At 43.6% G+C, this 2,162-nt stretch overlaps 1 protein-coding gene across 1 annotated transcript; it reads right to left on the reverse strand.

Moving 5' to 3' along the window:
- Window positions 1-264: 264 nt before the first annotated feature.
- Window positions 265-1,236, reverse strand: LOC112105683 (olfactory receptor 11A1-like). The gene has a single exon (XM_024198576.2). The coding sequence runs from the start codon at window positions 1,231-1,233 to the stop codon at window positions 265-267; it is 969 nt and encodes a 322-aa protein (XP_024054344.2). The 5' UTR covers window positions 1,234-1,236.
- Window positions 1,237-2,162: the final 926 nt, after the last annotated feature.

The raw sequence follows: 2,162 nt of genomic DNA on the forward strand, positions 1-2,162 counted from the left end.
GTATTGTAATGGAAGCACAGGATGGCATCTCACTGCCTTGGTGCCTCATTGTTTTTTAAAGCAAGTAACAACAGCAGTGATAAATATCAGACTAATAAAACCACAAAGACCTGGATCCCTAAGCCCAAACAGCACAAATATCAGCCCCAATATTGAGTGCGAGCTATAGCGGCCACTAATCTCACCTAAAAAGCCAGATGGCCAGTGACAGAGGTGACTCAGACCTCAAACCAGCTCATTCCCACTTCACGTGCACTGAACAAACTAGGATAAGAAGGTTTGAATCCTTTTGACAGCAGAGAATTTAGTGGCAACTTTTCCCAAGGCCTCTTTGACCTCTCTGTTCCTCAGGCTGTATATGAGGGGGTTGAGCATGGGAGTCAGGACTGTGTAGAAGACGGAGAACACTTTGTTCAGGTCTCTCAGTGTATCAATTTTTGGTAGCATGTAGACAATCATTATGGTCCCATAGAAAATTGACACCACGATGAGGTGAGAGGAGCAGGTGGAAAAGGCTTTTCTCTTCCCAGAGGTGGAAGGGATTCGCAGGATGGTGGTGATGATACAGACGTATGTTGCCAGGGTTAATAGATATGGCGGGAGAGTGCATATAGCAGCCAGTATGGTAGTGATAAGCTCCATCATACGTGTGTCACTGCAGGAGAGTTTTATTACTGGGATGAAGTCACAGAAGAAATGGTCAATTTCATTGGGGCCACAGAAAGTTAATTTTTGCATTAAAAATATTGTTATGTCTATAGCCAGAGAACAACTAATCCAAGTGCCAGCTGCTAGCTGGAGGCAGGACCTGCCATTCATAAGGACAGCATAGTGCAGTGGTTTGCATATTGCTAAATACCGATCATAAGACATCACTGCCAGGAGATAGCACTCTGCAGATGCCAGGAACCCAAAGAAATAATATTGTGTGAGGCAGTTGCTAACAGAAATGGTTCTGTCCCCAGTCAGGAAACTGGCCAGCATCCTGGGCAGGATGGTGGATGTGTAGCAGGTCTCCAAGCAGGACAAGTTCCCCAGGAAGAAATACATTGGGGTGTGAAGTTGCTGATCAGCTACAACTAGCACCACAATGAGGATGTTCCCAGCCACTGTCACAATGTAGATGACAAGAAACAGCAAGAAGAGAAGAATTTGCAGCTCCGGGAGATTCCCAAATCCTAGCAGGATGAAATCTGTGAGAACTGTTTGATTTCCCCACTCTGGGTTCGCCATGAGGTTCAACTAGGGGAAAGAAAACACAATTTACAATAGAATCTGAAGATGATACATTTTTATCAAGCAGCAGCATCAATTTAGTTCCATAAATATTCCATAAGGCCCCTCATCCTGTTGGTTCAGTGAAGAACCAAGACTCTGGCAGCAAATTTTCTAGTACTGCAACTTCTACTTGGATCTTTGAGTTTCCATCATCACCCTAATTCTTTCAGTGGCCCAGGCAAAAGATATAGGGTTATCCGAAAGGAAACTACATTGACATGGTTGGATGGATAAGGTGCCATTTGCTTCCCTTTCCTGAATGATCTATTTTTAATGAAGTTGAGTGTGAAAGATTTGTTTACCTTAAGGCTGGCATAGAAGAAGCTGGAACCTGTGATGTGACCTCTTCACTCAATGTTTCAGTGAGCAGGATCCTGGTTCTGCCATTTGTCTCCTATCTACTCCCCCTTCATGTGTTTTAGTTGTCTCAAGGTATGTCTACACTGCACATTATTGGCGGCAGCGTGCAAGGTATGTGTAGCTACACACCACAGTGAAAAGCAGTAATGAGACCTGCATGTTCCTGGCTGGACACCCTAGTTGTGCTGAGGCCCTTGGTTTGCTTTGCCTTGTATCTCTCACCAGAAAATGAATATCTCTCCTGAGCAATTATTTATCCTGCAAACACAGCAGTGAATTCTCCCTTGAGATATCTGCTAATAAGCATTTTAAATTACCGGGAAGGAAAAGTTATTTGCATGTTTTGTTTATTTGTTGAGGGTAGACAGTATGTTAATAGAATCATACTTCTTCTGGCCACAGAGAGGATGGAACAGAGAAGGAAAAGCTTCAGAACTAAAAAGACTTTATTATTTGAAGCCCTAGACATGGACCAGGGCCCCATTGTGCTAGGTGCTGTACAAACACAGAACAAAAAGATGGTC

Source organism: Terrapene carolina, unplaced genomic scaffold, assembly GCF_002925995.2.
Source record: "Terrapene carolina triunguis isolate 2854851 unplaced genomic scaffold, T_m_triunguis-2.0 Scaffold1045, whole genome shotgun sequence".
In the NCBI taxonomy this organism is placed as follows: Eukaryota; Metazoa; Chordata; order Testudines; family Emydidae; genus Terrapene; species Terrapene triunguis.

What these genes read in the sequence shown, in the direction of transcription:
- LOC112105683 (XM_024198576.2), bottom strand. Translation starts at nt 1,233, where the DNA reads ATGGCGAACCCAGAGTGGGGAAATCAAACAGTTCTCACAGATTTCATC.